The sequence below is a fragment of the Armigeres subalbatus genome, chromosome 2, assembly GCF_024139115.2.
Source record: "Armigeres subalbatus isolate Guangzhou_Male chromosome 2, GZ_Asu_2, whole genome shotgun sequence".
In the NCBI taxonomy this organism is placed as follows: Eukaryota; Metazoa; Arthropoda; class Insecta; order Diptera; family Culicidae; genus Armigeres; species Armigeres subalbatus.
This window is the reverse complement of record NC_085140.1, coordinates 407,117,601-407,136,306: the sequence shown is the minus strand read 5'-3', so window position 1 is coordinate 407,136,306 and position 18,706 is coordinate 407,117,601. Positions and strand designations below refer to the sequence as shown.

Below are 18,706 nucleotides of genomic sequence, written 5' to 3'. Positions count from 1 at the left end.
CGGTCTCGATCTTCCTGCTAACGCTTTTTCCTACGAAAAATCGAGTTTATTCTAGGGTGCCCAAATAGGAACTGAATCCTACACCAAAGAGAGCTATGAATACAACTAATTGTCTGTTGTAGACAAAATGCAAAACGTAATGAAAACACATTTGCGGGATTTGACTGATGGACAAAACCTTTAATGAAACCTCGTCATATCTCGCAATGGGCAACACATTGGACGTTTCTCTCGGGGCACAGAGAGATCGTCAGTTATTTTAATTTGTTGATTGTTGTGTTTATTGTTCATTTCGTATGTTTGTAAAAATAATTTTATTGTAACATGGCTCCCCGACGGGGAATTGAACCCCGGTCTCCCGCCTGACAGGCGGGGATACTGACCACTATACTATCGAGGATCGTTTCACTTTATTTCTTTCTTTTATGAATTGAACCTGATAAGCTTTCATCCGTCAATCGCCCCACACGATCGACTCGATCCATGGTAGGTAGGATCCGACGCGGGTGTAAATGGCTGGCACCTCCCCGCCGCAGTACGTCCCATACGACGTAATGCCCACCACGTGGAAGATGCAATCGTTTTTCGGATCGCGAACCTGCAGTGGACCTCCGGAGTCCCCTTGGCATGTGTCGCGTCCACCGGCTTTAAATCCGACGCACATCTGGCTATCGGTGAGTCGGCTCGCTCCGGCCCGGGAGTAGTAGCTGAGACACGTCGACTGGTCGAACTGATCCAGGACCACCTTCATGAGAATGTTCGAATTGGGGCCGTAACTCTCCTCAGCGCCATATCCCGATGCGATCAGCTTCTGTTCTTCCACATTCACCGATTGGTACAAACACGCTGGTCGAATTCTTTGACTGAAGTCCACCTTCCCGCTCAGCTGGACCAGCGCGATATCGTTTCGCTTCGATTTGCCCGAATACTGCGGGTGACCGATGGTATCCTCAACGAAAAACTCCTGCGGCGTGGCCCCATCCGTATCCGACACCAAATTCAAGTCTCCCAAGCGCACCGTCTCCAGCCCCGGAGCAATGCAGTGAGCGGCCGTCAGAACGAACCGATCGCTAATCAACGTACCACCGCATTTGTACTCGATAGGATCATCCGGAAAGTCCCGATAGCCGAGAGCAGCCATGTGCGGAAACTCACCCAGCTTGGCCACTTCTCCGCCGATGATCAGCTTGTTGTCGTTGGAACATTGTTTGCCCCGTTTCTGGACCACCTCGGCATTGGGTTTAAGCGAACTAAGAAAAACGATCGGTGTGGACTGTCGAACGTACTCCTTGCATTTTTTGGAGCTGACGCTCTGGGCAGCGTCCTGTTGCTGAATTCGTTGTAGCTGGGCGCGATAGTCGAGTGGGCAGCATACAATGGCTTCACGAGGACTGAAGCTGCAAATGTTGAATCGGGTGCCGAGGGCTTCCAGCACTGGACGACATGTGCTGTAAGCAACGCAGACTCCATCGTCGCGACCAAAGCGACACTGCTCACCTTCAAGCGCACGTGTTACCGCAAGACTGCCAAGCACTGTCACCCAACCCCACAACGTTCTCAAGTGTATCATTTCGGTGCACTTTTGACACTACTCTGGGCCACTCTCGATTAGAAACAAAACAAACAAATGACGATGTCCGCTGATAATCACAAAGCACTAGACAAGTACCTCTGCAATGCGTTTAAACGTTCACCTGGGTAAAGACCCGCCAGCCCTCTGCATTAATCGAAACGTACCTAATTCTACCCGAAATCGAAAAATTCGAATGATCGTTTTTTTAAATTTGTCTACCCCGATCGATCTAGGCCTGCGCAAAAACGGGTGTTTATTTCGCATTTCCACAACTCCAATAAAATTGACGAAATTTTTGTGGATGCTTCTAGACCATCCACAAAAATTTCGTTCCCGTTGGTTGAAGGTTGTGTTACGGTTTATTTTATTTTAGTGATAAGTGATAAATGTGATAAATGCTCTAAGTGTCAAATGCTCCTAAGTGATAAATGTTGAATGGAATTGTGTACGTACCATTTCTAAATGTTCTGTGTTTGGGTCTGAAGATAGGCAATAAAAATTATAGATAGAAAGATTCCCAGACACAGCCTTAATATTGTTGGTGCCACATGGCACAAATTATTTCAGGGTGCCCAAATAGGAACTGAATCCTACACCAAAGAGAGCTATGAATACAACTAATTGTCTGTTGTAGACAAAATGCAAAACGTAATGAAAACACATTTGCGGGATTTGACTGATGGACAAAACCTTTGACAACACATTGGACGTTTCTCTCGGGGCACAGAGAGATCGTCATTTATTTTAATTCGTTGATTATTGTGTTTATTGTTCATTTTGTATGTTTGTTAAAATGATTTTATTGTAACACCATCTTCAAGATACGCTGCGCCTAGTTGCTCTTTCGTTGGGAGTGCCACTTCCAGCTGCTGCACGCAGTCTTGGGCTAGTCTACCGTCTTGTAGCCGCCCGATGTTTAGCCGCGGCGGACGACTCCGGCGCGTGGTGTACACCGTTGAGAGTTTTTAGCGCAGACATACTGCAACGAGGTAGTGGTCGGATTCAATCTTCGCACTGCGGTAAGTGCAGACGTTCGTGATGTCGGAGAAGAACTTACAGTCGATTAGAACGTAGTCGATTTAGTTTCCCATTACTTTTGATAAGGAGATTTCCATGTGGCCTTGTGGATATTATTGCGGAGGACGAAAGGGCTTCGGACTATCATTCCACGAGAGGCTGCAAAGTTTATGCATCGTTGGCCTTTATCGTTCGATACGGTATGCAGACTATCCGGTCCGATGACCGGTCCATACATTTCCTCCTTTCTTACCTGAGCGTTCATGTCTCCGATGACAATTTTGACGACCCGCAGTGGGCATCCATCGTATGTCTGCTCCAGATCTGCATATAACGCTTCTTTCTCGTCGTCAGGTCTCCCTTCGTGTGGGCAGTGCACGTTGATGATGCTATAGTTGAAGAAACGGCTTTTTATCCTCAGCTTGCACATCCTTGCGTTGATTGGCTGCCACCCAATCACACGTTGGCGCATCTTGCCCAGCACTATGAAGCCGGTTCCCAGCTCGTTGGTGGTGCCACCGCTTTGGTAGAAGGTAGCCGCTCGATGCCCGCTTTTCCACACTTTCTGCCATGTCCAGAAGCTTTCCTGCAGCGCTACGACGTCGAAGTTGCGGGGATGTAATTCATCGTAGATTATCCTGTAGCAACCTGCGAAGCCTAGCGATCGTGATCCTTTATTCGTCGCCTAGGTTGTTGCCGATTGTATCGAGTCGTGTTATCTTCTATGGCGTTCGTAATGGTTGTTTTTAAAGGCGGCTTATTGGGCCTGCGCAAACCTCCTGTCTCGCCGGAGGGCCGTCGTGTCAGGCCCGTTTAGCGTCCCACCTAACTCCAGGTCTTAGGCACATAGATGTTTATCAGAGCCCACTGTCAAACACCACCACATCCTCTGCATGCACCACAACTCGCAGATGGCCTGGGGAGGGATCTTCAAGCCCTTATATAGTCCCTGCTGCCAAAGGCTTGTTATGCCAAATGACCATCACTTATGGCGCTGTACATAATAATGTAAAATGTCCGTTATGCCAAATGGACTTTATACCAAATGGTCTCAAGCGAAATGGCGTTATGCCAAATGACTCCCTTGAGTGATATGTTATTTTCAGGGAAATGTAATTTTCGGGAACATGGCTTTTTCGGGGAAATGAAGTTTTCGTTGAATAGTCATTTTTGGGAAATGTTATTTCCTGGAAATGTTATTGTCAACGATTAGCTATTTTGAGAAATTCGGCCTATTGGTTTTCCCCGAATTGTACAATCTCAAAGAACCTCGGATGAACTAAAGAATGGGGAACATCAATTTCGCCTAGCATACATAATGTCTATCGTTATTATGCTTAACTTACTCATGCTCAACCTCGCACTCTACACCACCCACACATCTCCTTTTTTTCCATTACCGTCCCAGCCCTTCTATTATCGTCTGCTAGGGATAAAGAATATGTGTACCAATATTAGTGGAAATTGGTCAAGGGCAAGTAAACTTGCATGGAAAATCACTTTGACTCGATTTTTCAGCAGCCACTGAAGCAGGCAGGCTGTGCAAGAGTTCTGTTGCCCTACAAAGTAGTTTTCTAAATACCTATTTTCGCCTACCTTTCGGCTTTTACAAATGATGTATAGTAAATAATGCACCAAACTTTCATGGCCTGAAGAACTATCCACCACCAAAGCCAATATTATGAAAATTTGCCGAACACAAAGTCCATTTCGCTCGATAAGAGATTGTGCACAATTATTGTTGTTTTTTACTACTTAGCGTAATAACCAAAAGTGAGCAAACCATCTGGTGGCATAATTTTGGTTAGAGCTTCAGTAACGGGAACTTCAATATTTCAATGCTTACAGAGAAATATTTCCTTATGTGAATGAATCATTAGAATATTCAGAAATTTGGCGCTCACACACTTTTACTCCTACATGTTCAGGTGTTGAGAACATGCCACCAAACAGGAAGTACTGTGGCGCGCATTGTACATTTTTTAAGCGAACAAAGGACGTTTGAAAAGTACACGGGGGACAATTTTAAACGTGAAAATGTTTCGAAAACTATTAAAGGAATTTTGGTCCACTGAGGTCCTTGTATTCAATGGTAATTGGAGTTCCAAAGATACGAAGCAACTCTTAAATAGGATCAGAAGCATCATCCGGAAATGGCAGCTCCCCAGCGGTCATATGATACGTGAAAGATCAAACTACGCCTCAAGGCGGACCACAGCCCATATGCAATTACTCATTATACTAAAATTAACAGATCGCATCGTGCTTTCGTGCTGTGCGGTTCTTTTCTCTCTTTGCGGAAGTTTTTAATACTACCCGAAGCTATTTTATTTTCAACAGTGCTTCTTAGCGCTGTTTGTACCCACTGATCCCGTGATGATCTTTGCCTGGACCTGTGCCTTCGTTTTACGTTGGACCCGTTTGCGGAAGTAAAATTCCGACAAGCAGTGGTAATCCTGCAGGGACACCGTTCTGGAAAAAAAACCTCTTAGAAGGTCACGTCTCCACGCTCAGCAATGATAATAATAAATGATGATAATAAAAACAAGAGGAAGGGGGGATCACTAAATTCTCCACTTCCTTCAAAGAAACAAGGTTTCAAGACCGTTCTGCCCTAGCGCGGAAAAATTAGAAGGAAGCTGGAGACTTCAGATATTCCTTCTAAATCTAATGTTGACATTACTGAACAATTAGTTGGATTTGCTGAATGACGAATTTGAGAAAATCGAATCTACCTCTAGCCCAGGTGATTCGATTCATGCGAAGAAATAACGGATTCCGCCAATTGTGGTATCTGTTGCCGAGTTTTCTGGCTTTAGGAATGAAATCCTGAGTAACCTTCAGGGGATCAAGGTTTTATTTCAGATTGCTAGGAAGGGTGACTGCCGCGTTTTGCTGGGATCGCTTTGACGATCGCAAACGTCTTCTTCAGTATTTAACTGAGAATTGAAATTTCTCAATTACTTGGATTTTCACCAGTCCAAGTAATTAAGATGAAAAAAAATCCCACTCTGGTACTTCCCAGAGGGGCATTTCTCAAGAATTTTATTTAGTTCATTTTAACAATAGTTAACTAAATAATATGAAAAGTTTGGAAAAGGCCTGTATTATGTCCCATGTCCGTGTTACATGGGAACATTTCCGCAGGCCTGGGAGGAATTTCCAAAACCCCACCCAGTGCCGTAAGTGCCAAAAGTGGGGTCATGGAACCAAACATTGCCACATGGATGCTAAATGCATGATTTGTGGTGGAACCTCTCACGCCAAGGACGCCTGTCCTGTGAGAGAAGATTCCAATAAGTTTAAATGTGCCAATTGTGGGGGCAATCAGAAATCCAATTTCTGGGAATGCCCTTCACGCAAAAAAGTTTTGAATTCCCGTGCAAAATTGATGACGGAAAACTCCAATCGGATCCCAGATTCGACGGGTAGAAATTGAACAAACGCTCAAAATTCGAAACCAGTTACCGATCGAGCAATTCATACCCACCACAATTCACGGACAAATTTTGCTGCGCCTCAACGGTAGCAAGCACTTTAGTAAATTCCAATTTTTCCAATGTACCTATGTATGCAAACATCGCTGGTGGTAGACAAAATTTCTCTTCTCAAAATGAGGTTTATACCCACGTCCCAACGGATAATAACGGTCATGTTGCCGATTCAGGTAGCATGACTGCTTCCGATTTTGATTTTTTAACTGAACAATTGCATCACATGATTGATGCAATGTTCAAAGCAAATACCATACCTGAGGCTGTTCAGGTTGGTATAAAGTACACACAAAAAATTGTTATCGGACTCCGTTTTAATGGATCCAAATAATTGCGCGAAAGTTCTAAATTGGAATTCCCGCTCTCTAAAGGGTAAGGAAGATGAATTATTCAACTTCCTAACAGTTCATAATGTGCATATTGCCGTTTTAACTAAAACATATTTAAAACCAGGACTCTCCATTAAAAGAGATCCAAATTATTTTATCTACAGAGATGATCGTCTTGACAGGGCCTGTGGTGGGGTCGCCATTGTCATTAATAGACGTATCAAACATACATTATTTTCTTCGTTCGAAACCAAAGTTTTTGAAGTTTTTGGGAGTTTCTGTGGAAACAAATTTTGGACAATTTTCCTTCATTGTAGCCTACTTGCCTTTTCAATGCAATGGCAAAAGAATTTGTTGAGAGCTGATCTTCAAATTCTCACTCGCAAACTCGCAACAAATCCAAATAAGTATTTCATAATTGGTGACTTCAATGTCAAACACCGTGCATGGAACAATGCTCAAAACAATTCCAATGGTAAAATTTTATTTGAAGATTGTTCGGCGGGATATTATACTATTCAATACCACAATGTTTTTCATCCACTCGAAATCCTTCGACAATTGATTTGGTTTTAACGGATTCAAGTCAGCTGTGTGGCCAATTGGTAACTCATGCTGACTTTGACTCTGATCACCTTCCTGTGACATTTGAAATCTCACAAGAAGCCATTTATAATCCAACCAGCTCTACTTTTAATTATCATAGAGCTGATTGGGATTTATATAAAACGTATATCGATAGAAATTTTGATGTTAATATTCCTTTGGATACCAAAAGTGATATTGATAATGCGCTCGTATATTTGATAAATTCAATTGTCGATGCCAAAGGCATTTCAATTCCTAAATGTGAAATTAAATTCAACTACATTATTATTGACGACGATCTTCAGCTACTGATCCGTCTTAAAAATTTGAGGCAAAGGCAATACCAAAGAACTCGCGATCCCGCGTTGAAAGTTATTTGGCGAGGCAAAATGAAATTAAAAAATGTTTCGCTATTCTGAGAAATACCAACGTTGAGAATAAGCTCGCGAAGGGGGAGCCCAGGTCGAAACCCGTGTGGAAAGGAACGGAAATTCTTGAAAAACCTCAAAAGCCAATACCAGCGCTTAAAGACGAAAAGAAAAGTTTATTAACAAATGGCGAAAAGGCTCAAAAACTTGCTCAGCAGTTCGAGAGTGCCCATAATTTTAGTCTAGGTCTCACTAGTCCAATTGAGGATCAGGTTACACGGAGCTTCGAAGACATTCCCAACCAAGATAATGTTTTGACCCTTCGTTGGGAACTAATTATGATGAAGTGAGATCTATTTAAAAATTTAAAAGATATGAAAGCACCGGGTGATGATGGTATTTTCTACATACTTATCAAAAAACTTCCAGCTGAGGCTTCTAGTTATCGCCCAATCAGTTTGCTTTCTTCAATAAGCAAACTGTTTGAAAAGATTATTCTAAATAGAATGATGGTTCATATTAATGACAATTCTATTTTTTGCTGATGAGCAATTTGGTTTTCACCATGGGCATTCAACCACCCATCATTTATTAAGAGTATCGAATTCGGCTCAACAAATCTGAAGGATATTCGACTGGAGTTGCTCTTCTTGATGTAGAGAAAGCATTTGACAGTATTTGGCATGAAGGTTTGATTGTAAAATTGATGAATTTTAATTTTCCTCTGTACATCATTGAACTGATCCAAAATTATTTATCAGATCGCTCACTTCAGGAAAACTATCAGAATTCCAAATCTGATAGATTACCTGTAAGGGCTGGTGTCCTCCAAGGCAGCATACTGGGGCCCATATTGTATAACATTTTTACTTCTGACTTACCTGATTTACCACCAGGGTGTCAAAAATCTTTGTTTGCAGATGACACGGGCCTTTCAGCCAAAAGCTGAAGCCTTCGTGTCATTTGTAGTAGATTGCAAAAAAGTTTGGATATTATCTCCACTTACTCGCAAAAATGGAAAATTTCCCTGAATGCTTCCAAAACTCAGCTTATAATTTTCTCCATAAGCCGAGAGCTTCTTATTTGAAACCTTCTAGCAGACATATTGCAGACAAATATTTAGGACTTCTGCTGGACCAAAATTAACTTTTAAAAATTATATTGAAGGCCTTCAAGCCAAATGTAAAAAATATATTAAGTGTCTGTATCCACTTATAAAAAGAAAATCAAAACTTTGTCTTAAGAACAAACTTTTGATTTACAAACAATTTTTTAGACCTGCCATGTTGTATGCTGTGCCAATATGGACTAGTTGCTGCAATACCAAAAAGAAGGCACTTCAGAGGATTCAAAATAAAATTTTGAAAATGATTATGAAGTTGCCTCCGTGGTATAGTACCAATGAACTTCATAGAATTTCTAATATTGAGACATTGCAACAAATGTTCAACAAAATAATTTCCAATGTTAGAAAAAAATCGTTGCAATCTTCTATTGCAACGATTAGTTCCTTACCCTTAGTACCCTTAGTATAAATTAGGTTAGGTTTAGTTTAAATTAAAAACATTGTAATTCCTACATGGTTCAATTAAACCAGAGAAAAATCCCAACTGCCAGAGGCAATTGGAATGTATTAATAATAACTAAAAATGTAACATAGAAAATAAGGATGATAGTGTTGAGAAAACACGGAACACCTAGTCTAAGAGATGAATGCATTTTATTAGTTAAAAAAAGGGTTATGACTCCTTGCATTCATGCCATATGCCCAATTCAATAAAAAAAAACTGAAGCGCAAAACGACACAGGTTAGGCTGAAACCATCCCTTTTGTGAGTATAACTAATACATGCTATTAATAATGGAACAAATACCCAAACCGCTGAAATCAAAATAATAAACAATAAAATATACAGTTAATGACAAATCGATTTGTGTTTGTGAGTTGTAGATAATACACAAATACCTAATCATATTTTATGCAATAAAACAATTAAGAAAAAACAATATTTGATATGGTAATGAAAAACCTTTAAATAGTGACCCTACTACCAAAATAATTTGACAATAAGACGATTTTTACGGTGTCCAGGGTTGAAAGAAACGTTAAACTATTTTCTTCCTTCAAAGTAAAACAATAATGCCCTTAAAAACGATACGTATCCGTTGAATGCAAATCTCGTAATCCTAAATCAATTGAAATTTAGAAAGAAAATCAAATCTTTTTATAACACATTTACATGACTATCAAAAATCGTTTCCCACTATGCATCCATTTTCTGCCATGTCAATTGCCGTACGACCGACCGCCTCGGCCGTGTGGCGGAGGGTGTCCACGAGTGGGTGGTAATCGCTTGCTGCCAGCCACCTTCCATTGTTGTTCCTGCTCCTTTCTACCACCGGTCGTAGCTCTCCGTTGCCGCCACAGCAGCGCCTACCAATTCTCAACGACCACACCGTCAACCTTCCAAATTGCGCGAAATGGGGATCAAACGAATGAGCGAATGAACGAACGATCGGACGAAGCAACGAACAACACAAGGAGCACCAACCGGACACCACCACACCGGGTTGCGAGAGACGGCGACCGTCCTGTGCCGTGCCGCTGCTGGGTGTTGATGAACGAATAAGCCAAAAGCAAGAGCCGCGATGATGCCCCGTCTAGGAGCCGTGAGGAGGTTTAGGGTGGTGATGGTGAGTCATGGTGAAGCGAGTGGGTTTGCACTCACGAGGAACGATGGCGTGAGCGATTGAAGCAGGCAGCGCGGAGTCCTGTGTTTATATGCCGTATAGAGCGATGTATAGATACGGTGGCACAGCGTAGACATGAAGTTACTATGCTATATGTATAGGTAGGTTGGTGGCAGCTATGCTGGCTTATGCTCTCCCTCTTCTCCGTATTATGATTCTCGTGGTTTTCGATTTGCGTCTTGTGTCTTGTTCTTCGATCGGAGCGCACCCGAGTGAGGCAGAGAGCGAAAAATCGAACCGAAGGAAAGCCAAAGCTGAGTCCGCTCACTCAGTTCTCCCTTCGCAATCAACGCTGTCGCACGCGAGTCCGTATTCGTCGTCGTCGTCGCCACGCCGTAGCCGATTCTGCCACGGGGTTATATTTTGGAAGAATTCGTCGCCATATATCGGATCGAAAGTGGAATTACTAGAAGCGCGGTGTGTTTTGTTGTGCAGTCTCTTTCGTGCAGAGGGTGCCCCGCGCCGAAAAGCACCGCTTCTTCCGTCCCGAGCCGACCCGACCTTGTCGTCGGAGGCCAGAAGTGGGTTCAGAACTCCACACGCGTGTGCTACACAGCCCCAACCGTCGTCGCGCGGATCCAAGAGCTGTCTCCTGTGGCTGTACGTCTTTGAGTTTCGTAGCCGTCGTTCGCTTTCGCGATCATTAGTCTGAATGATTGTTTGTTTTGTGCAATTTCGAAAAGAAAAACCAAAATGCTTTAATTAATTTAATTAAAATCCTCACTCATTACTGTGTGTGAGTGCTCGCTCCTTGGTGTCTGCAAATATACAGAGCTCTTCCTGTGCCATACTACGGTTTATGTGCTTTGTGAGTTTAGTGCTATTGTGCCTCGAAGAAGAGAGCGAAGAACAGGAGCTGAGCCAAGTGTTTGTGTTGTGATGCCTCAAAAGTCGTTCTAACGACATCAGAAACAGCAACAACAACGGCAAGCAGTCCACGCGCGCTGCCATCGAACGACCTCAGCGCCAGCCGTGGTTGCGGCAATATACCGTCGCTCGAAAAGGTCCGTTCAGAGTTCAACTGCTTTTTATTTTAATTGTGTTCCCTCCCCCGTAGACGCAATGCCATCACCCTTCGTTCATGCAGCCCCGCCAAAGTGAGAAGTGATTTTAGCGGAAGAATTAGTTCACGTATCCTACAAAGCACGGCAAAGCAAAGGCCTGCCTTCGCCAGCAACAGCAAAAACTATTGGGAAAACATAAAATGCATGAACGAAAAACCGAAACCCAACTGCGGGAGCGCGGCGCATCAGGGACAGAGGGAAAATTGGATGAAACATTCACTAATTGGCTATTTCTCTCTTTGCTATCATTTTATGTGTGTCCACACTCCGTCGCCCTTCCGCCCCTTCGCCAATCAACGGACCTCCCGCATTTTATGTTGGTTCGAGCGCGGACGGGTGGGTGGCTGGAGTGCGAGTACAGTTCTCGGTCGTCGGTAGTCCGCAGACAGGTAAACACTTTCGGTGTTCTCCTCCGAGTGCTGCTCCTGATGTGGTTGGTGTCCGAAACGAAAAAGTGTTGTCGTCAGGTTTAGCCCAATTGGTGACTATGGGAAACAAGAGGTAAAGCACTCGACACGACTTGCTTCCCTGCCACGGTCAGCAGAAGATGGGGGGGACAAAGTGTTTATGATCTCGTTGGACACCATAACGGACAGCAGCCAGAGGATGCCGAAGTGATGATGAAAGACGGCGGCTGCTACGGTGTTGAACAGGTTGATGTGGGTGTTGAATGGCTAAGAAGGTTTTTTTTGACTGGATAAGAAAATGAGATTTTTCGGATGATGCTCAGTACGAATTGGATCATAGTTTAGGATGGGAGAAACCAATTAGTTGATTACAAACAAAAAAACTCATCATACCAGTTCTGATTTCGTTATGCACATCAACAGAAATACATTTTTGCTGTTTCTGAATTCATATCAATTTTGCATACTTGTTTAGTTTATTTCTTTCTATTTAGAGGAAAATAAGACTTTATTAAACTAAACAGACAATTAGTTGTGTGTCACGATTGAAACGAGTTGTGATCCATAACGTATTGAAGCAAACAATTCGCCACAGGGGAATATGTCCTATTGGTATGGTATGTCCTTTTCACTTCGGAAACAATTGTATTGATGAAAACACTTCAAATTTTGCACTGAAATACATTTTATTTGATTAAATTCAATTCAAAAATCAACATTTTTCTATTCAAATTCTTTTCAATATTGTTGTATTGCTCTCCATAAAAAATACAGGTAATGCGACACAATTATGTCTATTATCAATAAAAACAAAAAATGTTTAAACTAGAGTTAAAGAAAATTCTTTGCGACTACCTGGATTTAGAAAAGATAAACAGCTTGTTTTAGAACGATATTTAACTCTTTCCATGATTGGGTTGGGTTTTGGTCACCATAAAACTTTTTATTTTCTGGTTTGTGAATGTTTATCGGTGATAAAAATAATAAGCCGTTTTACCCTATAAGATAAAATTCACCACCATAAAAATTAGAAATACTATGCCGTCTAGTTCACTTAGAACTTTTGAAGCAAAGTAAATCAGCTACATTACATTGTGAAGCGTTTCCAATTTGATGAAATTATGGATGTATGGATGAATAATCCAAATTATATAGGGGAATTGTTCCGTTTTCCATCTCACTGAACATATATTCATCTCATAGCAAAACAAAGAAATGCAGCACCAATCTCGTTGCTTCTTTTTGCTAACATACCTACTCACTGCTGAAAAAAATCACAAAAAAAAAATTTCTTTTACTCACTTGGGATATTGTGTGCAAATATTATTAAGAGCTCGTGCTGAGACAGATCTATTTGTGACCATCGAAAACGGTGTCCAATCAACAGAAACATCTAGTTATTATGAGGGGCCCTCCTTAGCCGTGCGGTAAGACGCGCGGCTACAAAGCAGGACCATGCTGAGGGTGGCTGGGTTCAATTCCCGGTGCCGGTGCCGGATTGGAAATTGTCTCGACTTCCTTGGGCATAAAAGTATCATCGTGCTAGCCTCATGATATACGAATGCAAAAATGGTAAGCTGGCATTGAAACCTCGCAGTTAATAACTGTGGAAGTGCTTAATGAACACTAAGCTGCAAGGCGGCTCTGTCCCAGTGTGGGGATGTAATGCCAATAAGAAGAAGAAGAAGAAGTTTTTTTTTTTTTGTGTCTTTATTAAAGAGACTTTCAGCCCGAGGCTGGCTCGTCTCCGAGAAGAAGAAGTAGTTATTATGATTAGGAAGCAAAAAAGACTTCTTTAAGTCTTTGTCCTTACGGATAATCAAGTAAAAATCTATATAATATGGGGCTGAGAATGATGCATTACACATGCATGAAACATCAACTACATTAGTTCTATCAACCAGTCTTGACTAGCAGCTAGAAAAAAAAACCCAATTAGCAATCCTTCGGATTTAATTGGCTGGGTTAGCATATTCGTTATGCACGAAAAGTAATGCGTAGCCACGAATACCTTGGCGAGATCTCACTGCTCATCAACAAAACTTTAATTATCATTGATACGAATCATAAAAAATCCGAGGCCTTGGCAAGAAGAAATAAGTGAGAAGAAAGCTAACTAATTGGGTGAACATTGAGAAACTTGACGTCTGCAAGGTTGGACTAGCCTTGATGCTTTTTATTTTAGTGTAAAAGTATACCAATTGCAAACATTAATTGAATTTGTTAACCAAAAATAATGGAGTTTCAGGAAATTGGTTTCGATAACGTTATTTATCCTTTTTCTATGATGAACCTGCAAATGTCACTTGAGTTGCTATACTTTGGATTATCTGTGAATTATATCTTTTGTTTAGAAAACTACATTATTTTAGAATTCTGACTTTTATAACTTATGATTGCTTCTGTGCTGGAATTCCAAGTCAATTACTACACACTCGCTAATTCATCTCCACTCCAAAACAGTTGTCAATGAAATCGACATTAATCGTCCTCAAAGTCTTCACCACACATCAGCTTCCTCTCCATCACATTCAATCTATAATCCAACGAGCTTAATAATCCACTCATCCTGTCCCACACCACCGAACCTTACTTCAACCCACATGATTGCCATCATTCATTCTGGGAATCGCTTCATCTCCTCGCTGACGAGCGAACCCAGCGATAATACCCCTCATTAAGGTGAACCTCATTAATCGACGAGAACTGTACCGAGTGGCATTGCTGCTGCCTCTGTTCCAAATCCAACCACCGCCAAACCATCGCATCCTCAGATCAGATCGGAGCCCAAAACAGGGCCAACAGCAACGGCAACACAGCAAGAGGGTGCTAATAATGATTAATACACAGCTGATTCCGATTTCGTTCGCATCCCGATCCCTTCCTCTGCCGGCGGCCCACCACACCGGTCGCACGGTTCGCATTGGTCCGACGACCGTCGTCGTCGTCGTCGTCGACGGTCGGTCTCTCTACTAATCCCCTCGGTAATTACATCACGGTCAATTGTATCGAATTTTTAATTTACGTTCCATCAGTAATTCTTCGTCGTTCTGTTTCGCCTTGTCGCTCGGTCGGTCCGTTCGCATACAGCGGGAAGAAGAGAAGCCAAATCCAGCAGTGGATTGCTGGTCGGGATCGGGACACCAAGTTCTTGTTGTTGAGTTTCGGAACGCGGGGTACAGTAATATTTCCTGTGGTGCATATGCTGTTCTTTTTACGCACAGTTTTGTGCAAAATAGGATCCAAAAATAGTTTTAAATGTTATTATTAGAAATATTATTAATCAATTAGGATACACTTAACAGGATTAGTTTTCTTAGGGTTTCCATGGTTATTATAAGGTTTTTGTGAGCTTTTTAGCTAAAGCAACCATCTAAGCATTTAAATACCAATACTCCAAATATCCCATGCTGAACCACAATTTAAACCTAGTCATTCAGCAAGGCCTTTTTTGTAATCACACAACTTATCATTTGATTACTGTTACCATGAATAAGGCTTATTCAACTCTTTCACGCCTAAAAAAGAATATATGACATAAAAACAAGAAAAAAGATTATAAATATAAACTCGATTAATTGATTCTAGAACTATCTAATCACTAAGTCGTTTATTGGGACCTAAACACTAAATCGTTGTTGTTCAAAAATAAGATTTGTATTCAGGCGTCGAGTTATGATAAATTATTATCAGATTTTTTCTTAACAAAATCATAACTTCTATTTATTGAACGGCTACTCAGTCTTACAATTTTCACAACGAGTTTATTATTTACCCGACGTTTCGACACAGAAAAAGACACAATTAATAAACTCGTTGTGAAAATTGTAAGACTGAGTACCCGTTCAATAAATAGAATTAAACAAACAGTCGATCCATCACCGGCAAAATCATAACAGAATTTGTTATGTTTCATTGTTCTGTTAGAAAATTTAGTTATTTTAACAACATCCTGAATCAAGTTATAACAGCCTATGTTAGAAAAACTGTTGAACTCAGTAACACAATATGATATAAATTTGTTATTCTCTCCTGATTGGGTAGGCTTCTTGAGATTGGAGAAAAGTTTGCCAATACTCCTAGATTTGAAGGAAAAGTAACTAAAAGTTTTGTAAGTAAGAAATTCTTTAAAATGGATTTTTAAAACTCCACAGGCTTATTTTGCTTTTCTAAGCTCCTATTGTCACTGCAGCATAATAACCAGTGAAAAGGTTACTGAGGCGTGGAAAAATGAAGTCAGGTGACAAATTGTGTAAGATTTTTTACAGACAGGTAATTTGAAAATATGTGTTGAATTTGTTCCCATAAGTTGATTTGTTGCTAAATTTAATAACTGAATTGGAAATTATCGACATATAAGTTGTATTAGGATGTAGAATTGAATTTTTGAAAATCATCACTGAATTAATTCTAGCAGGAAAGTAAAGTTGGTTTGTTGGGGTCAGATCGCCGTTTAAAAGCTCGTAGGAATTGTCGTCGGGTCACTGATTTGTAAGAAGAAGAAACAAATTATCTAACTAATTTATCTAATATCTATACAGTCCCCATTCGTTTTGGGCAACATTCGATTTTGACAACAACGATTCGCTTTTGGCAACACATTTTTTTATATTGCTTATAAACCACGTAAATATCGATAAAGGCCTGAATATCGAAATTTTCTTAAAAGAAATTGGTTAGACCCCGAAACCAACAAAAAAAAATATAAAAAAAACTGTTCAAAAAAAAAATGTGTAAGCGTTTAGATTTTAAAATTCACGTAAAAAAGGGTCACAGCGTCACAAAAAGTGAAGAAATGTCGAAGGATCATGAGAAAACAAAAACCATTCGATTCTGGCAACATTCGATTTTGGCAACATAAATGTTCCGAACGTGTTGCCAAAATCGAATGGGATCTGTACATATAAAACAAAGTTGGCATTTATACGACCGCACATTACTTAACAAAAGACTGCCCGACTTTTGTTAATTTACATTCGTTTTCGACTTCTTTTTACGTGGAAAAACGTTATGATGAAATTGGAATGCTTTGAAAATCAAAACTCAATCTTTTCGAAAAAATGGTTTTTCGTACAATTTGAATGGAATTTTTAAATTTTGATCATCTATATTTATAAAACAAAGTTGGCATTTGTACGATCGCGCATCACTCAAGAATAGAAAAAAATGAGAGATCATTTTGAAGATTTGTTTTCTATAAATTGTGGACGCAAAAAAATGAATCAGTAAATTGATCAATTTTTGGCGACACAAGGTAGCTGACCCGACGAATTTTAATAATATATAATGTATTCTTGGTTCAAAGCAAATCAATAAAGCTTACCAAGATCAGTGTTGAATTTTACATCCCATTTAATGGCGAATGCAACACCTACCCTACCAGCACACTTGAGACCGATTGGGTTGCAGTAACTTATGTAGGACTGAATTTGATTGTTTATGAGTAGTAGAAACATGTTTACAGCATGGTTTTCTGAACCTATTAATGGTTTTGGGAATCCAACGAGATTTCTAGCTTTTTTATGTCAGGTCTGAGCGTCGACGAATATTATTTGAAATGTTTAGGTCGTCCATGGATATCTGCTAGGGCAACAAGCGAACAATATATATCCAGTTGGGTCGAACAAAACTGATTAACTTTCTGTGTTAAAACTGTTAAATATAATCAAAAAAAAGTTAGCCCTCCCTGGCATTTTTCATCAGTTACGTCAATGGCCGATTTTAAAAAACCACTAAAATAGTTTTTGTTTTTGACAGTCTACGATTCCGCCTTTCGCGTTTGCGTCATTTGTAGTTTGTTTTTCAAAATATGTCAAGGACAATATTTTTTTTATTGGCATTACATCCCCACACTGTAACAGAGCCGATTCGCAGCTTAGTGTTCATTAAGCATTTCCACAGTTATTAACTGCGAGATTTCTAAGCCAAGTTACCATTTCTGCATTCGTATATCATGAGGCTAACACGATGATACTTTTATGCCCAGGGAAGTTGAGACGATTTCCAATCCGAAAATTGCCTAGACCGGCACCGGGAATTGAACCCAGCCACCCTCAGCATGGTCTTGCTTTGTAGCCGCGCGTCTTACCGCACGGCTAAGGAGGAATTGATTCACCCAATAAACATATCTTTCAATGATTGTATAAAATTGTGGCATTCACAATTATGTATAATTCTTACAATAAATGAAAGCTTTTTATTCAGAAGCTGTATCCAAGTAAAACAAAATTGTGAGATAGTTTGTATTAAAATCTTACAATTTTGTATTACTGTATATATGCCAAAATTTTAAACAGTTTACTTATAAGATTATTATGAAGAGCTGCATTAAAATCTGCCATCCGCTGCAGCTGGTTTGGTGTAAAGATACAAAAGCAAAAAGTTAGCTTATAGAAAAGCGAAATAGAATAAAAATTTTTGACGTAGGACTTACGTCTTTCTTTACTATACTGGGTATCATTTAGATTTTTTTTTGATAAAATCAATGGTATTTTGGATATTCAATTTTCTGACAAATTCACAAGCGAGCTATCAGCCAGACACCCGTATGTTGACTATGGAAATTAGAGAATATTTTTGTTTTAAAATGTGCAAAGTATGTAGCCCCCGAGTTGTCAAAAGAATCCACGTTCAACGGTACCTCCATACAATGATTTTGATGTGCAATACTGCAATCCATAATTTATAACAACTTTAATTCTGTTCGTACTTTAGTACGTAACATCTTTTATCACGAATGATGCAAGAAATGAACGATAGAACATCAAATTCAATTACACATGATTTGGCGCATTTATCAGAAAACGAGCTTTCGTCCATTTTAAGTTTTCACAGTTACTGCTAGAATTAGTCAATTTTACGGTATATTATGGAAGACGAAATCGGCTTGATGTTCATTTTCGATTTGTTTATGAATACATATGCTACATATCACCAGAGGTGATAGGTGTGAGATTTTTTCATTTTGCTCTTGAAATTGAGGATTAACAATTTCATAAATTTAAGCACATTTTGCATTCGTTCCGAATTCAACGTTTATAAAACTAGTATGCCAATCGACCATTAAACAACGAGGCAACGAGTTTATGGCAACTGACCTACCACTGCACGATAGAT

General features: G+C 40.3%; 2 protein-coding genes and 1 non-coding gene across 4 annotated transcripts in view; 1 reads left to right on the top strand and 2 right to left on the bottom strand.

Annotated features, from left to right (window-relative positions):
• Positions 1-199: 199 nt before the first annotated feature.
• LOC134217599 (venom protease-like) lies at positions 200-1,633 on the bottom strand. The gene has a single exon (XM_062696374.1). The coding sequence runs from the start codon at positions 1,568-1,570 to the stop codon at positions 455-457; it is 1,116 nt and encodes a 371-aa protein (XP_062552358.1). The 5' UTR covers positions 1,571-1,633; the 3' UTR covers positions 200-454.
• On the bottom strand, positions 329-400 carry Trnad-guc (transfer RNA aspartic acid (anticodon GUC)). The gene has a single exon. It is a non-coding gene; the product is annotated as a tRNA-Asp (tRNA).
• An 8,772-nt stretch (positions 1,634-10,405) lies between the features above and the next one.
• LOC134213340 (LIM domain transcription factor LMO4) overlaps positions 10,406-18,706 on the top strand; it is a 113,682-nt gene continuing 105,381 nt past the window's right edge. For both annotated transcript variants that reach the window (XM_062692326.1, XM_062692324.1), the window contains exon 1: positions 10,406-11,123. The gene's annotated coding sequence lies outside the window, so the exon portion shown is untranslated. The remainder of the gene's footprint in view (positions 11,124-18,706) is intronic.